The following is a 27598-nucleotide window of genomic DNA, read 5'->3' as shown; positions in this document are numbered from 1 at the left end:
TGACGAGCGCCGCGCTTGTCTGTGACCGTAGCAGAGCCGCCCTGGCCTCCGCAGCTCTTCAGCCCGGTGCCCGGCCCCAGGGGCCCAAGCGGCTGCCGCCGTGGCTCTCAGTCCCCCTCCTCCGGAGCACGGGTCCCCTGGCAGGGGGGTGCAGAACGACCCCAGAGCAGGCTCTGCCCGAAGGTGCAGCGGCGAACAGGCCACCGAGATGCTCGAGGCTGCAGTCCAGCCTTCAGAGGACAGGGCTCGGCACGCAGCCCAGCTCCAACCTCTAGGTACGGCTGCCGGACAGTGTATACAGAGCCATCAAGACAGCAAGCAGAAAGCAAATGGCGGCTCCCGCGGAGTGGATTTTCGGCACAGAAACCACAGCCCCGCCAACAATCCCAATCCACAAACTCTCCTTGTATAAAAAATATTCAAAAAAAAAAAAAAAAGGCGGGGCGCACTGAGCTTTCTTTGCCTCGGGTACTTACAATCCACTGCTGATTACACATTCAGCTTCTCCGCCCGGAGCGAAGGGAAAGAGGAAGCAGATGGGAGCAAAGCGCCCGCGGCTCTGAGCAGCCAAGCGTCTCTTTTTCGATTTCTTTGTTCTTCCTGCTCCTAGGCAAAGTGGTCCACTACAGATTAACGGTGAAAGGAGCTTTAACAGACTGTGCAAAATCTCTATTAAAGCCGCTGCTTTGAGCACCACGCTCAGCACTTCAGCAACCCCCCCCCGTACGCAGCGGCCATCTTTCCTTGTCACTTTTTGTATTTTCACTTAGAGCCATGCTTACTGGGATGAGATGTCATCTCATTGTGGTTTTGACTTGAATTTCCCTGATGGTTAGTGACATTGAATATTTTTTTTATTGGTTGTTCAAAACATTACATAGCTCTTGACATATCATATTTCATACTTTAGATTCAAGTGGGTTATGAACTCCCATTTTTACCCTGTATACAGATTGCAGAATCACATTGGACATTGAATATTTTATATACTCTATTAGCCATTCACGTATCTTTTTGAGAAATGTCTATTAAGATAATTTGTCCATTTTAAATTGGATTATTATTATTATTATTTGCTGAATTTTTGAATTATTTATATATGCTGGTTATTAATCTCTCATCAGATAACTATTTTGAAAATATTTTCTCCTATTCCATAGGTTGTCTCTTCATTCCATTGAATATTTCCTTTACTGCAAAGAAAACTACCTGACTTTAAAATACACTGGCATAAAAAAAGAGACACATAGACTAATGGAACTAATAAAGAATACAGAAAACTCATGCATTTACAGTAAAATATTTTTTGTGATAAGTATATGTTAAACTTTTAAATAAATTGTTTTGCTTTTCCAAGTGGCTATGCCATTTTACACTCCCATCTTCAGTATATGAGAGTTCCAGTTGCTCCATATTTTTGTTAACAGTAGGCTAGGTCAATCTTTTAAATTTTACCTATACAGATTAGATTATAAGCATCTCATTGTAGTTTACATTTGCATTTCTCCAATTACTAATGATTTTAAGCATCTTTTTATGTGTAATTTCCAACTGCTTATCTTCTTTAATAAAGAAGATTCAAGTCATTTACACATTTTTAAAACTATTTTGTTTTACTTTTTGGTATTGGGATTAAATCCTGGGGCACTTTACCCCTGAGGTATATTTCCAGTCCTTTTTATTTTTTATTTTGAGACAGAGTCTTGTTGAGTTGCTAAGGCTGGCCTTGAACTTGTGATTCTCATGCCTCAGCCTCCCAAATTGCTGGGATAAAATTATTTTATTATTATTGAGTTTTGAGAGTTCTTTAAATAATTTAATACAAGTTATACATCAGATGTATGATTTTCAAGTATTTCTCCCATTAGATGACTTCTCATTCTTTAAAGTGTCCTTTTCTTCTTTAATTAATAAATTATTTAATAAATTCTCCAAGAGCAAAATTTATTAATTTTATAACACCAATTATCCATTTTATCCCTTTTATAGATTGTGTTTTATTTCTTAGTACTTCATATTTTTGATGTTGTTATAATTGGTATATAAAAATGCAATTTATTATTGTTTGTTGCTAGAATATAAAAATAAAATTGATTTGTAAAGGGGCCGGGGATGTGGCTCAAGCGGTATTGCTCTCACCTGGCATGCATGTGTCCTGGGTTCGATCCTCAGCACCACATACAAATAAAGATGTTGTGTCTGCCGAAAACTAACTAACTAAATAAATATTAAAAATTGTCTCTCTCTCTCTCTCTCTCTCTCTCTCTCTCTCTCTCTCTTTAAAAAAATTGACTTGTAAAGATTCAGCTGGTATCCTGAAAACTTGATAATTCACTTATTTATCTGAGTAGCTTCTTTGCAGATTTTATTGGATTTTCTATATAGATTATGTTGCCTGTCCATAAAAACTGTTTTATTCTTCTTTATAGTCTTTTTAGATCTCTGGTGTATTTCACTGACTAAAATATCCAGCACAAAGTTGAATAGAAAGATAAAAGTAGCTCTCCCAGTTTTCTTCATAATAGGGCAAAGACATTCTGACTTCTACTTTAAGGGTTATGTTAACTATCAGAGTTTTCTTTGTGAAAAGGCTTTTATGGATAAATTTAATTTCTGTATTAGATATTCAACTTTCCAGGTAATCTATTTCTTCTATAGTGAGCTTTGTTAGCTTTTCTCATACAATATGTTCATTTAAGTTGTCAACTTTATTTGCAGGAAGTCATTCATAGTTTACCCTTACTATTTTGTTAATATTTATAGAATATCTAGGGTTTGTCATTAATCTCATTTCTGTTGTTGGCAATTTGGGTCTTCTCTCTTTTATTCTGGATCAGTCTGATTAGATGTTTATCAATTTTACTTGATCTTTACAAAGAAAGAACTCTTGGTTTTGTTGATTTCCACCCCCCCTTTTTTTTCCTTGTTATTTTCTGCTTTGGCCTGTTTCATTTCCTCTTTTCTTCTTACCTTCTGTTTCATTTGCTTTTCTTTTCCTGGTTTCCTATGGTGGAAGCTGAGGTCATTGAGACCTTTATTCTTTTCTAATATAAGCATTTAGTTCTCTAAAATTCTCCCTAAGCACTGGTTTAGTGATATCTCACACATTCTGATATGTAGTGTTTTCATTTTCCTTTTGATGTTTTTTTTTTCTTGTCTCCACCTTTAATCTTGTCAGTGCTTCTTTGCCTGACTTCAGGTGGTTTCCCCACTGCATGGGCTATTCAGTGCTCTGTTAAGTACTTCAGAGGGACCCTCTGAGGAGCTTTGGAATTCTCTCTTACAATACTCCTTGCTCTCTCTACTTGCTGCTCTGTCCTGCGAACTCTGTTTGGCTTTCCCTGATGCTCTATGTCTCCTCTATTCAGAGAACTCTGTCTATGTTCCCTTTCCGAGCCATAGTCTTCATTGTCTTATGCCCACTGTCTTAAAAAATCTTTGTTTCATATTTTGTTCAGTGTGTTAGTTGTTTGGGAGAGTAAATCTGTTCCCTATTACCCCACCAGACTCAGAAGCAGAAGTTGGCAGTATTTTGTTACTTTTTACAACCCAGTATTGGATGCTAAAATCAACTTACTGGGTTATTACAAGCATTAAAAAGTGAAATGTTATAGAAAAGAAATATTAGTACATTTCATGTATTAAGGGTAAATAAGTTTTGTTGTGAAAACTTTTTATTTTAAAGCTATATGAATTCATGAATGTGTGCATTGGATTGTGATGTAAAAGACATTTCCTACCATACTCATCATCCTGGTCTGGCCCTGGACACGGTCATAATATTTTGACCACTGCTGTAGGTACCTCATGGTCTAGTACAGGCAGGACACCATGACACTTAGTTCTCCATCCTTGTGTTGAATGGATCTGGGGAAAATAATCTCTTTCATATTACCCATCTGAAAATTGTTCATCATGATCTGAGCCATGATGAAAGCTATGATCTGAGAATCCCTGAAATGATCTCTGGGAAATAGCTGGTAGGTCTTTTTTTCTCACATATTTTTTAATTAGCACCATTATAATTACACATAATGGTGGGATGCATTGTTACACATTCATACATGCACATAATTTATATATAAGACCTATTAGACCTATAAGTGGAGATAGATCCACAGTTCTATCATTTAAGAAATAGTTATTGATGGTCAATATATTCTACATACTGTGCATGCTAGTCTTGAGTTTCCAGCATGAATGAATGGGAGCCAACCCCATCCCAGTGCTAGAATGTATATGGGTATCAGAGGGTCAGAAAATAAGGTTTTAAGAAGTGTTATGAGAGCTCAGAGCACAGGGATATTCAGAATTGTGGAGCTGAGAAGGAGAGTTAGAGGTCAAGAAAGTTAAATTTCAATTTTAGTTTATGTATTAAATACACACATTTTAACATCTACTATGTCCTTGAGTTATATCATTGAAAAATTTGATAAAAATCCCTGCCTTTATTTTTCATTTTACTGAGAGAAATAAAACATCTCTCTCTGTCTATATATGCATATTCAGTGAGTAATGGTAAATGATCTGTTAAAAGGTCAAAGTACTATTAAATCAGAAAAAAACATTCAGCATTTGATTTTTTGGGATTGGCTAACTTCAGTTAGCATTATATTCTCCATCTCCATCCATTTACCTGCATGATTTTATTCTCTTTTAATATTGACTAATATTCCATTGCATATATATACCACATATTTTTATCCACTCATCTACTGAAGAGTATCTAGGTTGATTCTACAGTCTAGCTATTGTGAATTATGCTGCTATAAACATTGATGTGGCTGTGTCCCTGTAGTATGCTGTAAATGCCAAATGTTTTCTCAGATTTAAGGATGCTATTTCATAATGTGGTTGGGAGTGGGCATGGGAGGATTAAATGAACTCTAGATAGGGCAAAGGGGAGTGAGGGGAAGGGAGGGGGTAAGGGGGTAAGAAAGACGGTGGAATGAGAGGGTCATCATTACCCTAAGTACGTGTATGAAGACATGAAGGATGTGACTCTACTTTGTGTACAACCAGAGACATGAAATACTGTGCTCTATATGTCTAATATGAGTTGTAATGCATTCTGCTGTCATATGTAACAAAATTTTTTAAAAAGGTCAAAGAACTGTGGACAAAATGTAAAGCACAGAAAGGGTGATTAGAAGTGGGGCAGCTGTTCAAATTTTAAGTAGGAGATACTCAATGGGATGTATTATCTAAAGGCAATATTATATATCTATTCTAATACAAATTCTGCAAATATTCCAAAATAATTAGAATCTTCTCATCTACAATCAGTCTAAAACTGTTAGTCCTTTGGATGCTGCATCACACTCTGCAGCCACTGTGGTACAAATGTGCCATTTTGGAAAATAAATATGGGGTGATATGAGAGATGTGGGTAATTGTGCATAGACTTCTACTACGAATATTCCACAGGGCTTCTTCACTTAAAAGACACTGACAAGACAGGCTAAGTTTTACTGTGTGACCTGGATCAAGACATTTCGCCTTTGACTCCTCTTCCTTGGCACATCCTCATGCAGGGGATGGAGGCTGAGCTGAGGAATGAACTTCACAGTCTGACCACTCAGTGTATCATAGCCCAGTCACTGAGGGAAAGTAGACCTGCAGGCCTTGTCTTTGCAGCCTGCAGCGAAATTTTTTGAGTACTGTTCGTGGATTCCCATGGTTACTCTCAGTGGCCGGAGTCTGTATAACAGCCCCGCTAGATGTTTTTCGTTCTCTTGTAATATTTAAGGCGTCACGGAGATCTGAGCATTCATTCTAACGTTTGATTTCTCCATCCTTTCCATCCTCAGCTTCTGCGGACAGATCGGTGACCATTCTCCTGTTTTGGACTAGACCCCAGCCGGTAGCCCTTTCGTGTGGGGAGGATCGCCCGCCTTTTTTTCCCAGACAGGAACTCTTTGAGAGGTCTGGCGAGTCGCGCACCGGCCAGGCAGGGGCGCGCACGCCTAGGGCGCCGCTGGTTGCGCATCTGGCGCCAGAGCGCGCCCCCAGTGCAGTGCCCGCCGCGACCGTGGCAATGGGTTGGTGCTCCCGAGCGTGCCGAGCGCTCTCTCCCCACGCGGGGGCACCAGAGCCCTCGGAAGTGTCAGGCACTGCGGTTCATTTTCCCAGTTCCCTTTTAAATGACTGCGGAAAAACAGACTCTGGAGCCGCAAATGGGAAGAAGGATTCTCAGACAAGGCTTGCGAATGCCCCGCAGCCATCATTTAACTGCGCCCGCAGAGCAGTTACGGTTTGTCACCCGACCCTTCTGGACCGCCTCATTTGTCCCTAGTGAGAACCGGAGGCTCTGTCCATGTTGGGCTTCTCTGTAGCTGAATGCTTATGGTACTCTGGGCAGCACGGGCGCAGGGCACGCGTTCGCGCACACCCGCGCACACGCGAACACGCGCAAGGTACGGCATGGGAGCAAGGGCTCGGGGTCCCTGGAGGTGGGCATAGCGGGGAGTGAAGCTACGATCTTGGTATGGCTGCATTCTGCCAGGTTCAAGAATGAGAGAAAATGATGCGGCGCCACACATCATATAGGCCAGGGTTGCTGCCGCGCATTTAGAGAACCCAATACGCGTCAGGCGCGCTCCCTTCCCCTCACATGTCTGTTTCCCTGGCGTGTGATGGCAGAAAACGGCAGGAAAAAGAATCACTTATAAAAGCTGGAGTTGTGTTTGGAGACTCCGCTCCCTTTGCAAAAGCACCAAAAGGAAGACCCTCCCAAACCATCTATCCCCAAATAGGTGGCCCGGAACGGGGGGCAGTGCTCCTTGCTTATCAATGCAGAACACGTTTTGGTGTTTACAATCTTTATTTATTTGAGGGACAGCTGGTTGTTCTTTTCAGGCAGGGTGGGAAAGGAAAACGCAGCGGCGAGGGAGAGGTAAGGGAGGATTCCTATAATAAGAATCAGCGCATTTTTTCAGAGCTGAACCAAGCCCGGTTTCCATTTCAAAGAGGGAGACGGCCTCTACTGCAATTGTAGAAGAGACCGCGGCATGAATTAGGGATCAGGAGGCTTTGAGCGGGAGAAACGGTCCATCTCAGAGGTACCTGGAGCCAAAAGCACACACACACACACACGCACGCACGCGCGTGTCTACATGGCCAAGATGTGTGCGTGTGTGCGCGCGTGTGTGTGAACTCCCACATGCTACTGCTGTCTGCTTCTGGCCAGTGGCACTGCACCGAAGCCTCTCTTCCCTGCTCGCCCCCAGATTCCTTCCCCTCCCTGTTGCTTTTGTCTGGAGGGTGTTATGCGTTTGTATGTGTATGAGCGTGTGTGTTTTTGGATTTCAGACTAATTTTCTGGAGTTTCTGCCCCTGCTCTGCGTCAGCCCTCACGTCACTTCGCCAGCAGTAGCAGAGGCGGCGGCGGCGGCGGCTCCCGGAATTGGGTTGGATCAGGAGCCTTGCTGCTCCTTCTCTCGCGCTTTCTGCGCTCAGTGCCTGGCGGCAGGAGGAGCCTGGACCCAGGCGCTGCCGGCGGGTGTGAGGCGCCGGAGGCCTGGTGAGCAGCGCAGACAGTGCCCTCCGTCGTCTCGGGCCCTCACTGTTCTCCCAGTGGCTGCCGCAGCTGCTCCCCAGGTGGGACGTGCAGTGCCACCTGCCCGCGCCCCCTGCACCCAGTGGTGGTGGTGGATTCTGCAGCATCATTCGGGGCCCCCGTCGCGGAGTCATCGCCGCCGGCATTCTCCGTGTCCCTCTTTAAATGGTCCTTCGCCCGGCCTGTGCAATGGAATCCTATATCGAGGACCCTTCCCTACCTTCTCTTCCTCAGCTTCAGGCGTGGAGAGAGGATGGGCACATTGATGGCATAGGAGGCTTCAGTGCCATCGTGGGGCAAGTTGATTCTTGGGCCGGAGCTGGGCGCTTATCCATCCACAATCTCCTGGCTGGGGTCGGGTTGGGGGAGAGGCAAGCGCGGAGGGAGTGTGTCCCAGTTGGTGGTAATGGGGTCCTGCGCTTAGTCTTACACGTATTTATTTCTCCTCAGCCCCGAGGTGCGTACCAGATCTCCGTGCGCGTCTTGCAAGGAGTCTGCGCCCCAGAGAGTCCCGGGAGCGGCGCCGGCCGTTTCCCGGCTAGCCGGGCCATGCAGCTGCGGCCACCGTGGAGCTCCGAGCGGCTGTAGCGCCCCCTATGAAGCGGCCCGCGATGCCCTGGCCATTGTGAACTGTGCCACCCCCCGGAATACGTTCAGCCCCGGACACACTTAGCCTTGGATACGATCGACTCTGTGCGCCCTGGACAAGCATCGAGGAGGCGAGAGGGCAGAGAGCACAGGGGAGGCGTCCCCTCACGGGAGGGGGAAGCCGGCGGGTGCAGCGCAGGGACACGCACTTGGGCTGGCACTGGCGGCTGGGGATGTCGTCCTGGACGAGGTGGCATGGACCCGCCATGGCGCGGTTCTGGGGCTTCTGCTGGCTGGTTGTGGGCTTCTGGAGGGCCGCTCTCGCCTGTCCCACGTCCTGCAAATGCACTGCCTCTCGGATTTGGTGCAACGACCCTTCTCCCGGCATCGTGGCATTTCCAAGGTTGGAGCCTAACAGTGCAGAACCTGAGAATATCACCGAAATGTGAGTTCCTAGTGCTGTTCCTTCTTCTTCTTCTCCTCGACCATAGGTCTCAGGCCCGCCAGACCGGTAGGTCCTGGATGGGAATATTGTCCCACGTGTGGGGAGAAGTCAGAGAACAGGGATGGGTCATCTGTCAGTTATCTGTTTCACTGGCTTGAGGCTGCCAGGGCAGGGAGAACTGTGACACTTGAAAATAAGTTTTATATGTGTGTGTGTGTATACACACACACACACACATATATATACTCACACACAACTTTATATTATATATCACTAATATAAATGTATATGATATTTTCTTTGTGTAAATTCCATATGCATTTTATATTTCAAAGCTTTATTGGGCATGCTTTACACACTCCATATACAATAACTTAGATTGGGCACTTCTGTTTTGTAAAATGCTGTATGTATGTTGGGTTAGAGAAGTTCCAGTAATATTTACTAGATAGGATGTTAAAATAATTAACTGTAAGAAATCTGTTGAAGGAAGTGAAAGTCTCTCCCTTAACATCTTTCTCTGAGGTTTGGAGTTAACCAATTTCCCTTTTCATTTCATATATCAGATTTTGCTTAGGAGATTGCATCCAGAGATGGCCTTGAAAATGATCTGTAAGAGGAGAAGTTCTGAGTGTTGAAATGCACTCGCTCAAAAGAGAAAATGTGATCGTTGGAAGCCTAAAAGCCTGGTCTGATTTAATTTGGACTTGACTTCCCAGAGATATGATTTTGAGACCATTTGGATTATAAATCTTAATTGCCCATTGAATAATTTTCCAGAACTGGGATGGATCATAAAGCAATGTGTAGTACTCTGATGAATGCTGTCTTTAGCCTTGGACCCCTGTGGCTCTGGAAATGTTATAGCTTGTCCTGGCTTGATGAAGAAGCAGAGCTATGTATTTCTGTTCTCCCCTTTGGATGCCTTGTGACGAATACATTAGCAAGCAAGAACTCACCAGTCCTTTCTCTAAGCATTCCTAGGTCACCTCTCCTGATCCATGTAGAGGATTGTAAGGCAAAGTTTCTCCCGGTTTTCTTTACAGTGTTTGACACTGAGATAGGCATCCCTGAAAGTAGGGCTTGGGCTGTGGCCTTCCGGTTGGCGAGTGCGCATGCATTCCCTCCCCCACACACCCAAAGGCACATCCATGTTTCTGCCAACGTAGTCGAACGAGATAACCTGTTTTTTTTTAATGTAAGTAAGAGACCTTTCTAGTCTCTGTTGCCTGTTCTGCTGGTGATGCTCATGTTGTAAGGCTTGGGCAGAAGGAAATGACAACAGAGCAGAGGGGAATGTGCAGGCCTGGCATAGCTCAGATATGCCGGGAACAACCAACCGTGGGGCTGAATCCAGGATGCCAGAATCTCAATCTTTTTGGCAAGGAGAGCAGAAGCTGGTGGTGGGGAGAGGAAAAGGGGGTGGGCCCCAACCTTACTGGCCTTGGGCTGGACTGGTGGAGACTCACCAGGCTGGTCCAAAGAGCCTGTGGCCTTTTGTCTTTTTCATGAGATGGGGTGTCAATAGTCAGATGGAGGAGGCCATATGGAATTCAGAGCCTCTCAGACTGTTAGGAGACCATGGAAAGTACATTTGTACAGTTAGATATTAGTTTTCTTCTTTGTGATTGTTTTTGAAGTCTGTATTAGGTGGTAGATGTACACTGGAAGAAAGAAGTGAGGTATGGCTGACTGGCTGATGGATTTTTCACTTTAATTTCTTTCACTTTAATATTTTTAATTCCATCATTTGAAAAGAAGAAAATAAAACAATATTTAAATTAAAAACATTATGATTTCAACTGTGGAGGTCTTAATTGCCTGAATGTATATATGAAGTCAACAGATTTGGGCAGAGCTTTCTTATATTTGTTCTCACAATTGTTGCTTCTTTAATATAGGATAGCAGGTTCCCACGTTTCGGCTTTTTAAAGTGGATTTTTATAATATTTATTAAAGCATTTGTCACAGTCATTCATTTTATCATAGCATTCCCGTATCTATTCTAATTTTGTTTTTCCCCTTCTGATTTGAACACCTATTGGGATTGGGGGAGTTGAGAGGCATACTGGGCTGTGTTCAGGATGGGGAGTTGGGTTAGTAATATTAGGCAGGGAGAAGGAGATCCAGGAGAAGGTTTGTTTGTCTACTCTGTCCCTCAGCTGTGGTGGAGTCCAGTCATTTGGTCCCTGGTGTATTTATTTGTAAAATGTATCACAATACTTGTTTGGAAATTATTTTGAATTCTGCCTTTTTGATCTCAAAATGACATTAGCAGATGAGCTGGTTTCATGCTCAGTCTTATATGACACCATCTGTTCTCTTTTTCTTACATATTAATATTTGCTTGAACAGCTTTGAAATTCTTGGCCAGTGGATACCAGCTACAGTTGGAACCAAATTATACATTTTTAAAACTTTGTCATTGGATGCACTGATATTCCTAAAATGACCTGTCTTAAAGTTATGGCTCACTAGTGTGTAATTGAAGTTACATGTTTTTATTTTTTGAAAATAATAATATGTAATAATGTAAGTAAGCACTCTGTCATTAGAACCTGCTGTTGCAGTTTAACAGATCATTTTAAAATAATGATTTTTAAAAAAATACATTAAAATAGTTAAAATAATGTATTTTTAGTATTTACATATTGAACCACTGTGCCCTTAGGGTTCAAAAGGAGTCAATGGCAGAACATTTTTAAAATATGTGCATAAATTAATTAAAAGGTAGGACATTTTTGTTTTTGCATGCATATTTCAAACTAAGCTGACATTTTGTTGTCAGAGTTATTGTTTGAACTTGTTTTGTTAAAAATCTTTCCCTCACAGTAGCTCTCCTAAATTCTTTACACACTGAAGTGATATGGAAGGAGCTATATCTATCTATAGATTCATATCATGCCTGCTCAACATCACATTGCTAAGTGGTAGCTCCTGCTATTTGGAAATGGTTGTACCACAACAGTGCTACATTAAAGACAATACCAGTGCCACATGTGAGTGGAATTCAAGAGTGTGAAGCTTGTGTTTGGAATTATATAATTGGCCATTTAAGTCCCAGTTGTATCAAGTGTCAAAGAGGATTGCAAAGGACTTGTTCTGTCTCAACCAAATTGTAAAAGGCTTAGTTAAAATGAGTTAAGGATTTTTTTTTTTTACTGTGGTAAAAATCATACTATAAAATTTACAGTCTTAGCCATTTATTTTAGTGTACAGTTCAGTAGTGTTAAATATATCCACACTGTTGGGTAAAACATGCATTTTATATTTCACATGTTTTAGGAAGGTCGAAGGGGATCTTTTTGTGAATTTCTTGGATGGTCTTCTGGAATTTGGGGATAATATTTGGAAATGAGGCTTATATATTTTTTCTCTGAGTACAACATAAATAGAAGTTGCAGCTTCTATTATCAGAGCATCTATGGGCAATTTATTGTTGGCTTGGTGAAACATCTGTAATGTTATGCTATTAATACATTGATTTTGGCCCTTTCTCTTTAATAAGCTTTGCCATTGCAATTAATTGTACTTAAAAAAATCCTGACATTCACAAGGATTCAGTGAAAAGCATTAGTTTTTATTACTCTGATGTTTACTTCTGAGCTCTTCCATTGGGGATTCTAGAACTTTGGATTGTGTTTTTTGTGCTCTTAAGAACCATGCATTTACATTTTAAATGTGGTTACATAAGCTACACTAGACTTGTTAATAAATAAGGCAGTCTAATTTACATCATTCATTATTTAATACAACTTTCAAGCTGGAGTTGAAAACATGCTGTCTTCATAGTGGAAGTATTTTATAGACTTCAGCTCAGCACAGCACAACCATTTGGGGCCTTTTTAGTTTCATAGTTTAATCTCTGCAGTATGGAGATTTTTGTCACACTGGACAAAACAATGGAAAAGCCCAGTAACCCTTCTGACCCTATTTCTCCCACCTCCCCCTTCCATCACCCATCATTGACTGTAGAGGAAAATGTGTTTGATTTTTTTTTTCTTCTCTGAAAAGTGATATTTCCTTATGGGAATTCAGAGCGCTAGCTTTAAGAGAAGAGCTTGGGTTATATGTTATTACAAGCAAGTAATGGAAGGTTGAAGCAATGCGGTCACAGCTCCCTCGTGCTGAGTTCAGGTCTGTTTAAGATCGTTCACTGTTTCTACCCCCATAAATGTCTTTGTGTGACTATTTCAATATTTTCTTGTAAAGATGTTTTCTGAGTTGAAGAGTTGGCTGAACAGCTGGGAGTTGAGGTTTCTTTCTCCCTAGGAACATTTTCTATGATTTCTTTGACCATATCTAGGTTGTAGGAGTATAAAACCTAGAGTTTTTGTTTAGCTAGAAAAGGGGAATTGAATTTTCTTTCTTCCTTCCTTCCCCCATCTCTCCCTCCCTCCTTCCCTTCTTTCCTTCCTTCTTTTCTTCCTTTCTTGCCTTGGGTACCAAGAGAGTATCCCTTGTTTTAACTTATTACTCGTCATTACCCATCTTGCCTGCTAGGGAAAGTTACATTATCAAACTATTATTGAATAGTATACACTGGCATTATCTTCAGGCTAACTTGACACTACTACTTCCCTAGAGTTTTTGTAGGTTCAAAAAGTATTAGGTAGACGGTGGCATTGGCTATTCTGCCCCTAGGAACAATGTCAATATTTAGTCCATCTTGATGTCTACAGATCAATAGGAGGATTTGGAGGAGAGATATTTAGGCATGCCAAATTTTTACTTGCTTAATGTATATGTATGACAGAGAGGAGGGGATAAAAAACCCTGAATCTTGGCTTATTAATAGTTGATTTATCATCTTCATAATCTACTTGGTCAAGCTATTTTAAAACACAGATCCTACTCTCCAGGCCTAAATGGCAGAGATCTGAGCCTTTCAGTGACCTGATAATTTTAGCTCTACATTTGATTGCTGATCGATCTCCATTAAAAAAGGCAAAGATCCCACATAATCAGGGTGCTTCTCACCACTTACTTTGCTCTCTGGAGTGTCCAAAGGACTGGAATGTCATAAATATTGATCTGAGAGAGAATGAGTGAATGTTCCTTTATTTATAAAAACCCTCCAAAGAAAAGTAATGCACATACACTAAATTCTTTCTTTTTTCTTCCTTTATATTTTATAAATAAAAATGTGAAAACCTGGAGCCATGTGACCTGGGAGAATGTCCCAAAGATACCTCCAACTTGCTACCTGTTCTTGAATAGCCTTTTACTGCCTTTGGTCAGATGTAATCTGAGAGCTTTGGATTTGATGTTCAGATACCTTTCTCCTGGCTCTGAAGTTCCATGAGGCTTCAGCTAGGAAGATACTGAAGTATGTACATTAGCTGAGAAGGAAGGAGGAGTCTCATGGTGTTCAGAGTCAGGAAGTATGTGAATTTGAACACCTTTGGTGTTATAGTGTTGCATGGGCATGTTTTCAGCCTGCTCTGAGCTTCCCTAAACTGTGTCATTTTAAGTGGCAGTTGCTAACAAAGCTGGTGGCATGCTAGTAAGGGGCTAACAAGCCTAGGGTCACAGGGTCACTGTTCAGAAGGGTCACTCGAAATCAGGACCTCAGAAAGAAGAGGACCTTAGAAATGATCTGCTCCAACCTCCTCTTTGTAAAAACCTAGGACAGTGAGAGAGTTGCCTGAGGCCATAGCTTATTACATGTCTCGAAGGGATTAGAAGCTTTTTCCTAGAATCCAAATATTGATATGGCCTCTAATTTAGGTACATCCCCTCTATTCCTTGTCCTCAGAGTGAGTGTCTTAACTTCAGTGCACCATTTGACAAGTTTCAGCAAGGGAAGACAAGCACAGGATGGCTAAGTGTGTGCAAACCTATCTTTGTGTGAGACACAGTAATTATAAAAAGTGCATGAACCACTGATGCAGAGGCAATGACCTTACATTTGCACAGGAAGCTTAGTTTACTATAAATGATTTTTTTAAAAAAATTTAATGTTCCTCTTTAGGCAACTCTTGCACAAAATTGGGCTTCAAGAAAAAGCCCTCATGAGTTGGCAACAGTGAGGGATACTAACCTTGTGCCTGCTGTGCCATCTTGACTGATTGGCATTGAAGGGAGGGTAGAGAACACAGAGTGGAATGTTGGTTGATATTCCTCTGGAGTCTTTGCCACAGCCAGGGGTGGTTATGTGAATAGAGGAATTCACAATATCTGCTAGCTTCTATGAAAAACCTGTGGACAGGACAGAGTACTTACTTCTTCCTGACTCCCCCCCCCCGCCCCCCCCCCCCCCGACTTCCCACATGCCCTGAGATTAGTAATTGATCTCAGCACCTGAGCCCATGAGCAGACTTCAGGATTGTTAACACAGAATTCATTCAGCTATTTTGTGTGTCATCCATAACTTTTCCAGTAAGAACACACTTCTGAGACATACCTCTGGTTTCAGCCAGGGCTTCTCCCCTGGGACCCAAAAGGTACTTTAGAGGGATCTACTTATTTAGGTTTAATACCTCACTCTGAAGTAGGTGGGACAGACTTGACAGCCTCCGAGGGACTGTCAGGTTAATTGGTTTGCCTGAGGCTTTCTGGTCAAGCAGAACATAATTAGGGATAGTACTCTATCTAGTGTCTTACTTACAGATCTGTCTCTAGTTGCTCCAATTTAACTTCAAGAGCCCAGGCAATTCTAAGAGAGATCTGGAGATTTAAATAAATGTCCACAGATAAAAATCATGGCAGTGGGAAGGAGGTGGGCTCGGACTTCACCTCATTCTTTTTCCTTCCATCATTCCCCAACCCCCTTGACTTCTACTCAGCTCCTTTGCAATCTGTTACACTTTTATGAAGAGATACATAATTTGGGTACCTTGAGTAAATTTGCATCTTACAGAATAAAACTATCAATCACACACGATTTAGGGTCCTTTTATTGTAAATAAATACCAATTACTTCTTCGCACTTCATCTTTTCTTGTAATCTTGACATCCCAAGAATCCTTTAAACACACACACACACACACACACACACACATCCAGAATGCTATTTGTGTTTGTACCATGTGTCTATGAATATATAAATCTATGATAAAACTCCACTCCATGTGATTCTTTTAATTTAATTAGCTTGAATTGTAAACATTTCCTAATAATTGAAGCCCTACCTCCTTGAACTACTCTTGATTTTGTTTCAGTCGTTCTGGAGCTTTCTTGGCAGGGACCTGATGAGATGTCTCCTCTGAGTGAAGTATGTCAGTGTTAGTGCATCAACCTTGTTAGCCAACCTGGCGGTTCAGAGACCCACTTGCCTATCTTCTGATTCTTTGATTGGTTTCAACATAAATGCAAAAATGTATTTTAAACCAAAAGATATCAGAATTTGGGGTTTTAAGACTTTCTAAAATAGTAGTGCAATTTAAAAAGATGGGATCTTTTAAACTTATCTTCCAAAGCTTTGTAGCAGGAGCTTTTTCTACTTAAGTGTCCCAGGGTCCTTTGTGTAAGGGAGAAGAGGGTCCTATGTCTGGCACACTGACTCTTGTTCACTGTAGGGTGGGTTGCTCCCCATCCCTGGTCTTGCCTTACTCCTCTGTGTCAGGTGTGTACAGGGGTGGGGTTGTTGGGTGAGAGAGCTTGGCCCAATGGCCTCTGAACGCCCCAGCAAGATATGTTTAAAAAAGTAAAAAGAAAAGAAAACCAAGTCGCTGTCTCAAAACCAGACCCATCCCCAAACCAGAGTACTTCTTTTCGTTTTCTCCCTGTTTGCCTGCAAAGCTGCACTGCTACCACCCAGACTCAAAGAATGATGTAAAAGGTTTCATTCCTTATATATTTCTCTTCCATCCCCGGTGCTTTGGTCTGAATGTCTGTGTTCCCCCTTCCCCAGATTCACGTGTCAAAGCTTCATTCTCAGTGCAGGGCTGTTGGGAGGTGGGATCTTTAGAGGTGATTAGGTCATAAGGGAGACACCCTCAAAGATGGTATTAGTTACCTTATAAAAGAGGTCCGAGAGAGCTCATTTGTTCTTTCTGCTACATGAAGACACACTTGAAAAACGGGTCCTCACCATACACTGAACCCGCTGGTGCCTTGATATTGGATTTCTCAGCCTCTATAACCATGAGCAATACATTTCTGTTGTTTCTTAATTACCAAATCTAAGGTATTTTGATTTAGTTGAACTTAGGCTGGATGAGTTTAACACAGGAAGGTGACAAAGTATAGGAACCTGTTATAACTGAACAGAGCCTTGGACAGGAAGATGGGATTTTGAATTTGATGTACTTTGGATGTGGTTTATCCTTGAAGGTTCATGCACTGGAAAGTTCATACCCAGTGTCTTGCTGTTGAGAAGTGGTAGGACCTTTAATAGGTGGGACCTAGTGGGAGGGGATTATCTCATGGGGGTTCCACCCTCATTAATGGATTCAAGTCTTTCTGGAGAGACTTGGTTAGATCTTGGAATGAGTTAGGTCTTGTGGGACTGGGTTATATACCAAAGTAGTGGGTTTTTATAAAGCCTATTAGCTTTCCTTCTGTCTCCATCTCACACACTTGCCTCTCTGTATGCAACTGCCTCCCCTCTACATTGATGCCATGAGGCCCTCATCAGAAGCCAAACAAATGGCCACTCCCTGCTGTTGACCCTGCAAAACTATGAGCCACATAAATTTTCATATAAATTACCTAGCCTCATATATTTTGTTATAGCAACAGAAAATGGACTAAGCCAAGATTCATATCCATATTCCAGCAGTATCAAGCCCTGGGATCCTGGGTGACCACTTGACCTCACCAGCCTGTGTGTCCTCATCTTGATCCTGGCAATTAGGAACTAGATGGGTGCTAAACCCTAAAAGACCCTGTTGGTCCAAATCGGTCAGTCACTGGTGTTTCTAAATCTTGTGGACTCTTTTCATATGAGTGGCCTATAAGTAGACCACCTTTGTTTCACTGAATCTGGCTTAAATAAGGTTAACAGAGTGGTGACAATAGACAGGGACCTGATATAACTGAAAGAAGCCCTGGGTGGGGAGACACTAGTGTTTCCTTTTCTGTTACATCATTCTTTGAGTCTGGGTGGTAGAGGTGCAGCTTTGCACCTCCTTTTCTGTTCACGCCTACCTCAACAGAACCTGCTCCAGTGTTCTTTGTGGCTAAGAAGCAGAATTCTGGCCTGTGGGTTTTCTCCAAATCCAAGTATTCACCTCAGCCATCATCCATCCTAGGCAGCAGCACTTCCATGGTTTCCCACTAATAGAAACAAATTCTAGTTTTTTTCTTGGATATAGTTCTCTTAACATGTACCATGTACCTGCATTTTAAGCAATTGTGTCAGCTAATTCAGATGTTCATATCTTATCAGAACACCCACCACTGTGTGTCTTTTAGCAACATTTTTAGTCCATGCCTAGCCATCTTCCATTGATGAAGCTCTGGTAGGTTTTCAAGTGGCCTACCTTTTGGCCTACGTCAGCAGAAGAAGTCAGTGAGATCAAAATCTTGTTCTGTTGATCAAGTTTTCTTTTCTTCTTGGCTGGAAAAATTTGCCACTTGTTTCCTGATTGTTGCATGAGCTGGCAGCCATCTAAATCAAACCATGCAAACATTAGTTCAGTTCTGCAACTGTTAGAGAGGACACTGGGATGCTACAGACAAATAGAATAGTTCACCAAGGCCAAAAGTTCCTGAGTAGCTTGTATCTAGTGGAAGAGATGAATGCATACACATCTGAACAGTGGGAGACATTGATATGTAGACTGGATGTGTACAATCCCCAGTTCTTACCATCTATGGTAGCAGTAACCCAACTGAGTTTTATTGTTTTCTTTCTGTCAGATGATTTTTGATGTTCTTGTGGCTACACCCACTCATATCTGCATCCAGCCTTCCTTTTGATTTCAGTAGAGAGTTGGAGGATCTTTTAACTTCTGTTAAACACCCTACCTCCATTGTAGATCTCATCCTCTTGAACTTTATTTATTTTATTTTACCTCCCCTGTATTTTCAGGTTTTTTTTCTATCATTCAACATCTAAAGATTGGCATTTAAGTAGGACCAGGTCTCTCCCATCTTGAAAACATTTGCCTTTAGCACTGTTCCCTCTTTCCCCCCCCCCGCATTTCCCTTTAGTCACTGCCTTTTCCATTCTCCTTTCAAAGCTAAATTGTGGAAGACTGATCAGTATTCAGCAAGTCTATTTCCTCACCTGCTAATCCAGTCTCACTCTACTGCTTCACCAAATTCACTCTACCATAGTCCCCAAAGACCTTCATGAGGTATATTCTGCTGTCCTAATCTTTATTTGACTTCTTAGCAGAACTTGGCTTCATTTCTCACTTCCTGTTGAAATGTTCCTTTCCTTTGGTCTTGGTGTTCCCACCCCAACTCCCTATTCAACACCCCTCTTAGATATGTGATAGTGTCTCACATTTGACATTTACAAATTAAATTCATCATCATTGCCCCAAACCCATTTTCAATATTCCATTGTAATGGATGGCATCATGATCCAGTTAGGAATACAGACCAGAAACTTTGACTCTTTCCTCTCTTTAACCCCAGTATTTATTATCAAGTCTTGTCAATTCAGTTTCCTTAACATTCCTTAATTTTCTTCACTTCTTTTTATCTCTACTGCTCATTTCTTTCCCCACTCCCTCCTATCTCCCTCTTTCTTTAAATATTGATTGTGGTCTTCTCTGTGTCAAACATTGTGCTCAGTACTTGGGATATGGTGAGAAAGACTAACCCTGCCCTTTCTTACCAAGCTTACAGTCTGGAATCGTGGACAAACATCAAATAAGTACATACATTAAAATAATTTAATTTATGCCACTATTATCTTTTGCCTAAAATGCTGCAACAGCTTAGTTTGTATCCCAGCCTCTAAGTCTCATAGTCAGAGTGGTCTTTTAAAAATGCTGATCCCATCACATCACTGTTTGTAATTGCCCTGGGACTCCTTTCCTGTCTCTTAAAATGCAAAGTTTATTTTTTATTGTTGTTTGTTTTTAGTTTTTTTAAAAATAAAACCAGATTGTCATCATATTCCTATACAAATAAGCATATAACTATTACATGGACCCAAAGAAACAGATCAGCATAACAGTTCTTTCTACTAGCAGATCTATAAAGGAGAACAAATTATAACTGGAAGCTTGCTTGGTGATCTTGGAATTAGAGCAAGGGCATTTAATTCTGCATTTAAAATGTTCAGTGGCATTAAGCTAAGCTTGCCCGAGGCATCCATCTCCATAATGGGAGAGCCTTCACAAAGGGAATGTAGAACTTGAAGTACTTTGGCCCAGACCTATGTCCCCTGGATGGACACTCCTTTTTCTCTCCTTTATTCACTGCCCAGCACCAATTCTGATTGACACATTCTTTCTTTGGAAAGGTTAGTGCCTTTAGCCAAGACTTCTCAAGCCCGGGAGCCTTTTACATTCTTTAGAGTGATTTTGCACATCTTTTCTCTGAAATGCATTCATTTTATTATGGAATTTTACTAGTAATTACTTTTTTTTTAAAAAAAAAGCAATATCTGAACATGATAAGAAATGCAAACAATACAGAATGTCTTATGAAAAGTTTCCCTTTTACCACATATTTCAACCCTCAGCCCCTCCTGACTACTAGCAACTGCTGTTTTTAATTTGTGTGCCTCCTTCCATAGTCTACTTTCATACATAGCACATAGATAGCTATTTTTGGTGTGTGTACACACAAATAAGAGCATGCTATACCCACTGTTCTACATCTTGATAGATTTTCACTTAATGTATCTACACACTGTTTCTACATGAACATAGGTATACCAGCCTTATTTGCACGTACATAGAATGAATAGACTGCTTTGTTTAACCAGCTTATTACTGAACATCCTCGTGGGCAAGTTCTTGTATACCTGCATGATTTTACTTTAGGGAAGGTTCGTAGAATTTGAATTGCAAGGATGTTTTTGAGATGTTTGTGATGTTGATAGATACTGCCAAGTTGTCTTGCAAAGAGATCAAATAATTTTATTCTGTCACTAAAACTGGGAGCACTTGCTTTCTATAACTAGGTAAATACTATTCATTACCAAAACTCTTTGACATTTGTCAATCAGATTCCTGAGAAATAGTAATCTCAGGGTTTTTTTATTTTGCAGTTTTATAATTATGATGCAGATTGAAAACTTGTTTTATATGTTTGTAAGTCACTTGTATTTCTTTTTTAGTAAATCAGGTTGTTATACCACTTAGCCATTTTCTTTTTTCCATAGGTCTATAGTGGCCTTTTAAAAAATTGACTCAAAGTCTCTTTTAACAGTAGGAACATTTGTCCTTTGCCTAGAATTTTTCATGTCTACTAATGTCAATTATGGGTTATACTATGCCCCCCACCTCCTTCCTCTCTGACTCTTCTCCTTCTCTTCTTATAAAGCTGACTCAGTTTTTCAAGTAAAACTTAACTATTTCCCTTATTGTTTCTATGTTGCAGATGTGACTAAGAAGAGCATTCCTTCTCTAAGCCTATCAAACAAGTTTCCTAAAAATTCTGCTATTGCTTTTACCATTTCATGTTTTTGCACTTAAAACTTTATTCCATTTGAATTTTTAAAACCTGAGAGGCGATATAACAATTGTTTTATTATCTTTCCCCAAGGTAAATGATTAGCCAATGAAGTGTCTCAAAACTATTTATTTTCCTTCATCTCTTTCTTTTATTTTTCTTTCTTTCTTCCTTTCTTTTTTATTTTGTTGCTGAGGATCTAACGAGAGGCCTCTTGTAGATTAGGCAAGCATTCTACCACTGAAGTACCCCCCAGTCCTTTAAAATTTTTATATGTTTCTTCTTCTTCTTCTTCTTCTTCTTCTTATTATTATTATTATTAGTTGTTGTGCTGGGATAGAACTTAGAGCTTCACACATGCAATGCAAGTGCTCTACCACTGATAAAACCCCCCAGCTCCCCAAATTTTATTTTGAGGCAGGGTCTTGCTATGTTGCCCTTGTTGGCCTTGAATTTGTAGTTCTCCTGTCTCAGCCTCTAGAGTAGCTGGGACTACAGGTGTGGGGCCACTGCACCTGTCATTTCAATACTATTAATTACTTAATTGTACCTTTCCTTTATTAATTTGGTTACATCAGTATTCGAGCCTGTTTGGGGTCTGTCTTATTATATTAATCAATTTTTTAATATCCTAGTACTATACTTTTCTCTCCTAAAGCTTATTATGATTATTATTTTTTTCTACTTGGAGTATGAATTTTATCATCAGTGTTAAAATTTTTTCAGAACTATTGCGTGGTGATTTTTCCATATGATTTTCGGAAACTACTTGCCTAGCTCTCTCCATATTATATTGGTCATTTAAATTAAGATAGCATTACATTTGTATAGGGCAAGGCTGCAACCTAACTAGTCTTATAAGCCCTGTGTCTTCCAATTCAGAGCCTTTCCCCCTACCTCATATTTCTGTCTTTTCCATTCTTCAGGGCTGATACAGTCACCCTGGCTTTCGGCCCTGAGCTGTACTCTAACTTACCTCAGAGGATTTGCATTGGCTGTCCCCTCAGCCTGGAACTTTCCCCTTGCCTTCTACCTCTGGCTGACTCCTGCTTGTCACTTAGGCCTCAGCTCCCATGCTGTTTCTTCTCTCTTCGGCATCTGGGCTATGTCCCCTCCACCATGTGCTCTTATAGTAGTCCCATGTTTCCTATTTGCTATGCAGGTCACTTTGTATACTAAGTACATGCATATGCACCCGTCTGTACAGATCATTAGTATATAAACTGTATGAAGTTCGGGACCATATGAGCCTTGTTTATTGCTCCTTCCTAAAAACCTAACAAAATGTCGTAGTTTTCCACATTATGCACATACACAGGATATACACACAGGAGTGCTCTCCCCACACTTATATAAGTCTATCATATAGAATTCCAAATAAAAATATTTATGAGTTGGTTTCTGGGTCATCAATATGTAAATCTTTAGACATGACTTGTTCTCAAGTTATCAGGTTAAAATGTTGATTTTATATAAATAACCACCATAGAATTAAAATGCACAGAGTTTGTTCATGTACCGTAAGAAAGCAATCAATGTGGAAATGAAAAAAGGCAAAGCCTTGAGAAGGCAGGTGGCTTGTGTATCCTGCAGGAAGGAGGGACAGAGAAGAGTTGGAGGATGAAGGCAAACAGACAAAGACAAATGCAGAACAGGCTAGCGCAGCAACAGAGATAAATCCAGGGAAAAGAATCATTCTGGGGACATCCAATCTCCAACAAACAAATAGGTCTAATGAGAAAGATTTGTGCCTTTTCTGTCCTATAATAGCCAATAATGGATAGCCTTGTGGATCAATTGCAGTTTTCCCTGTGACTGCATTTATAGTGCTTCACATAAAAAGCGATGCTGAAGTGAGATTTCAGATGTGATTTATCCTTCTTGTAGTATGGATGGTAGAGGCTGTTCATTTTTCTCAAAGAACTGCAAACATCAGGAGTAAAAGAAATTGTGTGTCGCTGCTGGTTTAATGTACCATCTGATACTTATACTCTTGTTCCTTTGCTGTCAAAATGCATTGGGCTTATCCTATGAAAGTTGCATTGGGCTTATCCTATGAATGTTTCATGGGGCTTCCTTTATATTTATAATAATTAACACTATTAGGCATCTCAAACATTTTGATAGTTGTTTGCAAAACTGATCATAAAGCAACTGATAGACTTACAAGATTGTAAGGCTTTTAAAAATAGAGTGAGGGAGTCTATAGGTGAACAGATTGTGTTGAATAATCCAAAAAGATAATCCTCCCTTGAGATCAATAACATCCGTTTGTTTATGTTTACACAATGCAGTATGTTCATAATAGACATACAAGTGAAAATGATTTAGGTTTCATATGTATTTTGAAAGTCAAATTTTTAAAAAGGAATTGGTATTATGGAACTGACATATAATGTTTAACTGTAGTGAGAGAAGTCTTATTATGGGTTGAATCATGGGTTTCATGGTAATTCTATGTGGCCCTCTGGTATTTAATTTCTTAACTAGTTTATTTATTCTTTCAGGGGATTTTTCTTTCAAAAAACAATAAAAATGTCTTCTGTAGTTGAACTCCAGGTGCCTTGAGGGTATCATTGAGCCTTTTACTTACCCAGCCTACTCTAGAATTTATTTGATCCTTATTCTCCAGTCATTGCATTTTAGATATATCTATACATGTATAGTTAGAGGTGACAGATATTTTGTTGGAAAAGCCATCTTTTCTCATGGATAAGTGAAATGGCAGATATGAACTGTTTGTGCTTTGTTTGATTGATTGATTGATGCATTAATTCCATTAATTCATTTATCAGTCAACAGATATGTTTTGAGCATGTCTTCTCACCTGGCACTTTTCTGGGTTCTGTGTAATAAGACTTAGGTCAACTTCTACTTCTATGCCTTTTATGCAGTTTATTTCAAGGGTACAAAAGAAGCCCTCCAAGCTGGATCGTCTCACCCTTCTCTTTCCTAATAACTCAAGAGACCTCACATGCCGTCATGTGGACAGTTTAAACTGCATAGCTGAACTCCATTAACAGTAACACAGGTGGCAACCTTGGATTCTGCCTTTATCCCGAATCATCATGCATGCCTAATGATGTGCATGTCCATGGCATGATATATACTCTTAGGAGGATAGACACAAAGGAAAGGCCTGCACAGGCCGTAGGAGGGGACTCAGGGTTTGGGAGCAGGAATTCAGGGATCCCGGGTATCTGGTCAAGAAGGGAGGGTGTGATCTCTAGGTAGGAGCATTCTGCACTACTTCCTTGCCTTATGTGGAGGAACTTGCTGGAGGAGTACAGAGTGAGAGCCTTCAAAGTGCTTAGGCCCATGCCTGTAGTGCTTAGGGCTCTGTGATCCAGTTAGAATAGACCTCCACCTTATCAGTCTGGCCTCTGTGGCATGGTCGTTTTGGCCTATCATCGTTTTTTGAATCAGGATATGCACACGTTATGCACCCTAAGAACATGGAGTGGGGGTTGCCAGGATGTCCAGATGGGTCCTCCATTGCACTGCCTGGTCCCTCTCTCTAGGGGACTTTATTTGGTCTACCCCAAGCTATAACCACAGCCCCAACTTTTAGCCATCTTTATTGAAGGCTACAGATTACTTTCTTTGGAACTAAACTACAAAAATGCTAGTGGAAAGGAATCCCAAGTATAAGTTGACATGCATAGGTGGATTGACCAATTTATTTTTCTGTTTTTCTTGGGAGTTTGTGTAGGTGAGTTATCCCTGTGGTAAGAGCTTCCTTAGGAAGTGTACGGTAGGTGGCCTGTCCTACATTGGATGAGTTACCAAAGCCTTCTGGGCTTTAGCTTCCCTATCTGGAAAAAGGGGGAATAAGAAAGCCTTCCTCTTTGAATTTCTTCAGTTAAATTGAGCTGATGTATGTGAAATGTGTGTAGCAGGGTAGGAGACACACTTTGCACTATACTGTTAGTTTTCATTTTGTGTCTGCCCTAAGCATGTTTTGAGGGAGGACAGATTCTTAGAGGCTGGGGGAAAACTGAAAAACAAAAGAATGTGCCTTGTGCTTGGCACTGAGCAGGTGTTGTGGTTGAGGACAGGTGTAAAGGGGGTCTGCACCCCATGGCTCTCCTGTGTGCCCTTTGGCTTGTTTACATGTTACTCCTGTCTGGTAGGACCTGGTGTGCTTAGTTGATTGGGGTAGTGACCATTTGTGTGCTGAGCAATCATGAGTCAAATTTAGCCACTATTATTCAGGTCATAGCCTTTGTTCTGCAATTTTGGTGTGTTCAGTAGTCCTGGTCCATTTCATTTGTCAGGTTGTTTACCAGCAGTTCTTCTGGACTCTGGAGGTAATCAGTTTGTATTCCATTTCCCCTTTTAGAACTGTTTTTCACTCTTTAGTTGCAAGGCTTTTAGAAAATACAATTTTTTTCTTTTAAAAATTTGTGGAAAAATACACAAAACATAAAATTTGCCATTTTAACCATTTAAAAATGGTTCAATGGCATTAAGTAGGCTCACATGCTGGGCTACTGTCACCACCTTTCAACTTGAGAATGCTATTCATCTTGCAAAACTGAAACTCTGAACACTCTAAGCATTGACTCCCTATACCAGCTCCTCCCAGCCTCTGCAAACACTCTTCTACTTTCTCCATGAATGTGACTGCTCCATATACCTCAAAAATGTGTCTTTTTAAATGATGGCATGTCCCTTTAGTTAAAGGGTTTTTTTTAATATTTATTTTTTAGTTTTTGGTGGACACAATATCTTTATTTTTTATTTTTATGTGGTGCTGAGGATTGAATCCAGCGCCCTGTGCATGCCAGGCAAGCACGCTACTGCTTGAGCCACGTCCCCAGCCCCAGTTAAAGGTTTTTATAAGGGATTTGTTTAGGAATTTTAGATGCATTCGCACTTCCTTTCTGCAAAATAACTCTCTTTATTGTGGCCTTACACAACCACTTATACTTGGGATTCCTTTCCACTAGCATTTTTGTAGTTTAGCTCCAAAGAAAGTAATCTGTAGCCTTCGATAAAGATGGGCAAAAGTTGGGGCTGTGGTTATAGCTCGGGGTAGAGCACTTGCCTAGCATGTGTGAGGCACTGGGTTGGATCCTCAGCGCCACATAAAAATAAATAAATAAAGGTATAGAAAATACAGTAACATTTTTAAAAAAGATGGATAAAAGTTAACCTGAGAACTGAAACACTGAAGATAAAATTGGAAGTGTCCTTTGTATTATATCTCTTTTCTTACTCCCACTGCCTGTAAATGCTGGCTGAAAAATCATGCCAAAATCAAAACAGACCTTCATATAAATCCTAAACTTTTATCACTTGAATTGTTCTCCTTTCTTGATGTTATGCCTGATGCTCGTTTTTCTCTGTGCCGTGCTTGATCTATCCTGAAGCTGGAACAGAAATATCAGTTCCAAAATTTCTCTTTGTATGGAATGATTTGGCCTGACTGCAGGCCAAGAGCTTTCAAAACTGTATTCTGTTGTGATCTGTGCTGACTTGAATGCTTCTCAGAATTCTTACAGCTCAGGCTAATCATTGGCAGTTCTTCCTTACGACTCATAAATAGAACATTGGTTTGCCTGAAATAACAGGGAAAGAGGAAAAGGCATTTTTAGAAAACAGATAATTTATGTTTTGGATTGGAGTTTCATTTTTTTCATAAGCATTCATTCTAAAGTGTAAAAAATAAAATAAAAATAGGAAGATTATAGATAAAATTATTTGCTAACCCATTTCTTAAAAATAACCATAAGGTCATTCTATCAACTCAGCATATTATATGTAATGACTATTTAATTTTTATTGAATGAATATTAGAAATGTGACAATTTGTCATTAGTATTTGAATAATTGAAGATAACCAATTTATATAAAAAGGTTAACAGGGTAAAAATGAGAGGGAATAAGGAATAGAAAAGAAGATCAGAACTCCAGCTACCCTTAATGGTTGACATAGTTGCTGTAACTGAACCCAACATTTGTCTTCAACTTCCTGGCAGCAAAAAGAGAAACTCATTATTAGGAAGGAGAATGCCTACTAATTCCACAGGAACCCAGCTTTGTCTGGCACTAGGCACTGAAAGGAATTTCTTTTGCAGGGACAATGAGTGATGCAGTTCACAGCTTTTATGAAAAATGCAGAAGTAGATTTTATTTTCTTCTTTCTGAAAGAGGCAGTAAGGACTGAGGGAAGTGACAAGGACATCAATTCTGTGAGAAGTCCAAAGTGGTCCCAGAGTTTAACCTCCCATTACCAGTTGTGAATGGATTCAGCACAGGATCTCAGGCTCCTATCCCCACGTGTCCTTTGCTGAACTAGGCTTTGATAGAAGTAGATGATCTGAGGTTATCTCTTCTGACCAGAGCCTGGAAGTTTTTTGTCTCTTTTGCTGGTTAAGGTAGATCTGGCTATTCCCTTTTCAAACCAGACAAGCAGATGGTAGGGCTGACATCTTTGTACAAAGACTGAGCAGCCCAGCCTACGTGCTCATCCAGGT

The 27598-nt window shown here is 40.7% G+C and overlaps 1 protein-coding gene across 7 annotated transcripts in view; it reads left to right on the top strand.

The window, feature by feature from the left end:
• The first annotated feature begins 6168 nt into the window (after window positions 1–6168).
• Ntrk2 (neurotrophic receptor tyrosine kinase 2) overlaps window positions 6169–27598 on the top strand; it is a 362470-nt gene continuing 341040 nt past the window's right edge. For 5 of the 7 annotated variants that reach the window (XM_058573107.1, XM_058573105.1, XM_058573108.1 and 2 more), the window contains exons 1-2: window positions 7384–7522; window positions 8009–8591. In XM_058573107.1, coding sequence (XP_058429090.1) covers window positions 8380–8591 — 212 coding nt within the window. In that variant the 5' untranslated portion in view covers window positions 7384–7522; window positions 8009–8379. Of the gene's footprint in view, window positions 6417–6938; window positions 7062–7383; window positions 7600–8008; window positions 8592–27598 lie in introns of those variants that run through there. The other 2 variants (XM_058573106.1, XM_046425927.2) reach the window with 2 other exon arrangements.

Source organism: Marmota monax, unplaced genomic scaffold (genome assembly GCF_021218885.2).
Source record: "Marmota monax isolate L192 unplaced genomic scaffold, Marmota_monax_Labrador192_F-V1.1 WCK01_AAM20220418_F8-fsc00265, whole genome shotgun sequence".
In the NCBI taxonomy this organism is placed as follows: domain Eukaryota; kingdom Metazoa; phylum Chordata; class Mammalia; order Rodentia; family Sciuridae; genus Marmota; species Marmota monax.
The sequence above is the reverse complement of the archived record's forward strand: the minus strand, read 5'-3'. Positions and strand labels throughout refer to the sequence as shown.